Source organism: Morone saxatilis, unplaced genomic scaffold (genome assembly GCF_004916995.1).
Source record: "Morone saxatilis isolate NCDOM2014 unplaced genomic scaffold, NCSU_SB_2.0 Contig24, whole genome shotgun sequence".
Lineage (NCBI taxonomy): Eukaryota > Metazoa > Chordata > Actinopteri > Moronidae > Morone > Morone saxatilis.
In genome coordinates this window covers 26,100,932-26,104,186 of record NW_023339807.1, presented here as the reverse complement: position 1 = coordinate 26,104,186, position 3,255 = coordinate 26,100,932, and the positions used below count along the sequence as shown (strand labels likewise).

General features: G+C 43.0%; 2 protein-coding genes across 2 annotated transcripts in view; one reads left to right on the top strand and one right to left on the bottom strand.

Annotated features, from left to right (window-relative positions):
• The window catches only part of LOC118336472, a 744,338-nt gene that overhangs the window by 553,993 nt on the left and 187,090 nt on the right, over window positions 1–3,255 (bottom strand). The gene's annotated exons all lie outside the window — the stretch shown is intronic.
• On the top strand, window positions 289–3,108 carry dcst1 (DC-STAMP domain containing 1). The gene is made up of 8 exons (XM_035673214.1): window positions 289–412; window positions 554–693; window positions 1,255–1,420; window positions 1,496–1,639; window positions 2,001–2,122; window positions 2,212–2,369; window positions 2,459–2,558; window positions 2,953–3,108. The coding sequence occupies exons 1-8, from the start codon at window positions 340–342 to the stop codon at window positions 3,106–3,108; spliced, it is 1,059 nt and encodes a 352-aa protein (XP_035529107.1). The 5' UTR covers window positions 289–339.

Sequence of the window (3,255 nt, the reverse complement as noted above, 5' to 3'; positions counted from 1 at the left end):
TTAGGACATCCACTGAAGGTGAGCCTTTTTTTTTTTGTCACAGAAACATAATAACAAATCATGGTTCACTAAAGCTGAGCCTTTATATTTACAAAAAATTTATAAGGTTCACCAGAGCATATTACACATGATTTTAGGTTGATTTAAAGCATGCCTAAAAAAAAGTCCCCTGTTGGTCTTTCAGTCCCCTGTTTGTGGGTGTGTAACGATGATTAAGCTCCCTGTTGGATAGGTAGGCTAGTGCTCACACACACACAGATGTTGACACACACATCTGTTCCAGCTGTGTGCGCCGTGGGCGGGGCCTTGTCCTCCTCCTCCAGATGTTCCGTCCTCCTGATGTTTCCTAGCATGCTCGGCTCCCGCGGTCGAGCATGCCTGATGCTGCTCATCCTGTCTTTGCTCTGGAGAGGTGAACAAACATACACACACACACACACACACACACACACACTACTGCTGGAATATTTTTTACAATAGTTTTTTCACAGTGTGGAACAGAGGTCATGCATTAACCACGGATAACAGATGTGTTGCTGTGATTGTGTTGTAGGACCGGTTTCTAACATCCAGCGTAACGCAGAGACGGCCGCTCTGTCTCTAAGCTGTAACCTCGACCTGCAGGTTCATCACAGCAAGCTACTGTGGAGAGACGCCATCAGACCATTTATACTCATCACACAGGAGCTCATGGTGAGACGGATGGAGAGCCTGCAGCTAACAGCTCTGTGTTATTAGGCTACGTTCAGACAGCAAGGCTTAGTGCTGAGTTGACCTTTCCTAAGCCCCGCCCCTTTTTGCTTTTTGTTCCAATAGCAATGGAACAAGCCTAGGTCAACTCACTCCTTTCCTGTACTTAGATATGCTATGTGCTAGGCTTATGTATTTTGAAAAGACGACCACATTTTGAAGAGACATATATATAGTCACATCTTAAGTTAGCATTGCTAATGTTAGCAAGACACCACCCAACAGGCTAGTTAACTTTTTAAGTAAGCTAAATAAGCTAGCTAGTAATTTCTGAACAACAAGATACCGAGATCAAAAACTGAACTTGCTAGGGGGTGTTTGGGGTCGTCAGGCCATCGAAGTGAAGTTCTTTTTAAGCAGTTATTTGAGGTCCGGACCTCAAATAACTGTATTTTTGACTGCAAGTCAAAAATCAGAAGTAGTGGTGAGTACTTCCACGGGAACCCTGCTTGGGACTGCAGTCGGGGTCAGAGGTCATTTGTCCGTCTGTTGTTTTTGGTTCAGAATGATGAAGCAGAATTTCAGTCGGAGTCTCTGAGCATCAGCAAGAACTTTCAGAACATCAGAGATGAGGTCGTCCTACAATACGGATACAACCGATTCAAACCTAAACACACCAGTAACAGCACACAGGAGCAGTTCACCACCAAGACCATGATGCAGTGCGACAGTAAGTGAGATGATATCTTAAACATTAACTAACATAAAACTGACGTAACATTTAATGAGTGTGTGTGTTATACAGGTGTGGTGGATGACGGCGTGCAGCGATGTGCTAATTGGTTTGGCCTCAGGTGGGCGGAGTGTATGAAGGCCATCCCTGTCCCCGTTATCAACCACATCCTCTGTGTCTCCATGAAGTTCCACTTCCTGTGTGATGTCATGAGAGGTGAAAGTTCACACTGGCCTGGGTCATAATGTTGTGCTACAGTTATAGGTTAGCCTAGCAACAAGTAAAAACCAAGTTTCTTCCAACCTAATACTTGTTTCCTTTGTGGTCTGATAAACAGTAAATCTGTCAAATTCAGTGGCCCATATCCCTTAAGTTATAAGTTATAAAATTGTGTTTTTGTACAGTAAGGCCTGTAGACCACCTGCTTGTTTTTTCTAAAGTGATCATGTTAGACATTTTAGACCCTCAATACCTTAATGCCTTAAATGATTCATCTCTAATCAGTGATTAGGATTTGCCCAGTGTATCATGGCCTTGACTTCTTCTTCATCTTGTTGTCCTCCTCTTCCTCTGTCAGTGATGACTCCGTGGTGCAGAGAACAGATCCCTGTAGAGGGAAACTTCGGTCAGCTGTTTGATCAGCTCAACCTTTCAGTCTCTCAGCTTTCAGGAGAGTTCAGAACAGAGCTCATCTTGAAGGTCTCCACCTTTCTTTTAACACCACCCTCAGGACAAATTCTCCGTTAAATGTCCAGTTAAATTAATCTTTGCATCCTGGCCTCCTGCAGGAGCAGCAGCAGCAGTCGGTGTTGGGTGGAACTCCGTTGGATCAGGAGTTCACTGAGGCTGTTAGAGGATCCTTCCAGAAACTGACAACGACTATGAAGCAGCTGCTGAACGTCATGCAGCTGCTGCTGTCCTTCACCTTCATCACAATCTTCACACAGTAAGATCTTTGACATCAGTTCTCTACTGCTCTTTCTGCTGAGTCACAGACAAACATCGCCTCATCTTTATCCTCCTCTTCCTCCTCAGGGCATTCGGTTACCTCAGACAGTACAGGCATGATGTCCGATTCGACAATATCTATATCACTACCTACTTCAGACAGATCGACGCCCGCAGGAGAAAAATGGTAACAACATTATCATCTTCATCATCTCTGCTACAGTTTGATTTCACTTTTTTAATTTTAAGGCCACTTTGGTCTTTAATTAATACAAATTTTTTGGGGCATCATGGCCAAAACTACCCAAAGTACATAGTATATTAAAAAAAAAAAAACATCAGAAAACAATAGTAAAACAGGGAACATTTCACCGACTACTTTACACTAGGGCTGCCCCCGACTAAGGGTTTCCCTAGTTGACTAGTAAGAGCACATTTCTTATATTATTGCAATGATTATTGAAAGAGTCGTTCAACTTTAGGACATTTTTTGAACATCCAATTTCAGTGAGGCACGGCATAAAACAGCAACAAAGCTGAGCATGAACCATTTGTCCTCTTGTGTTGTCTGGTGTGTTTAGGGGAAGCACTGTCTGCTGCCTCTGAAACAATCAGAGAAGAAGAAGTTCATCAACCCCTGGAGTCTGAAAATCCACCCCGAAGAGCTCAAACAAGTGGTGGGTTCAACTGTAACACTACTAATAATGTCCATTAGAGAGTGTTCAGGTTCAAACTGACAGATATGTTTTAAACTTCCAAATGACATAAAGATTTCAGAACCTGAGTAGTAGACAATAGTTTAACTCTTCTCAATGATTGTAACATTTGTTGTGTGTGTGTGTGTGTGTGTGTGTGTGTGTGTGTGTGTGTATGATAGACTTCAG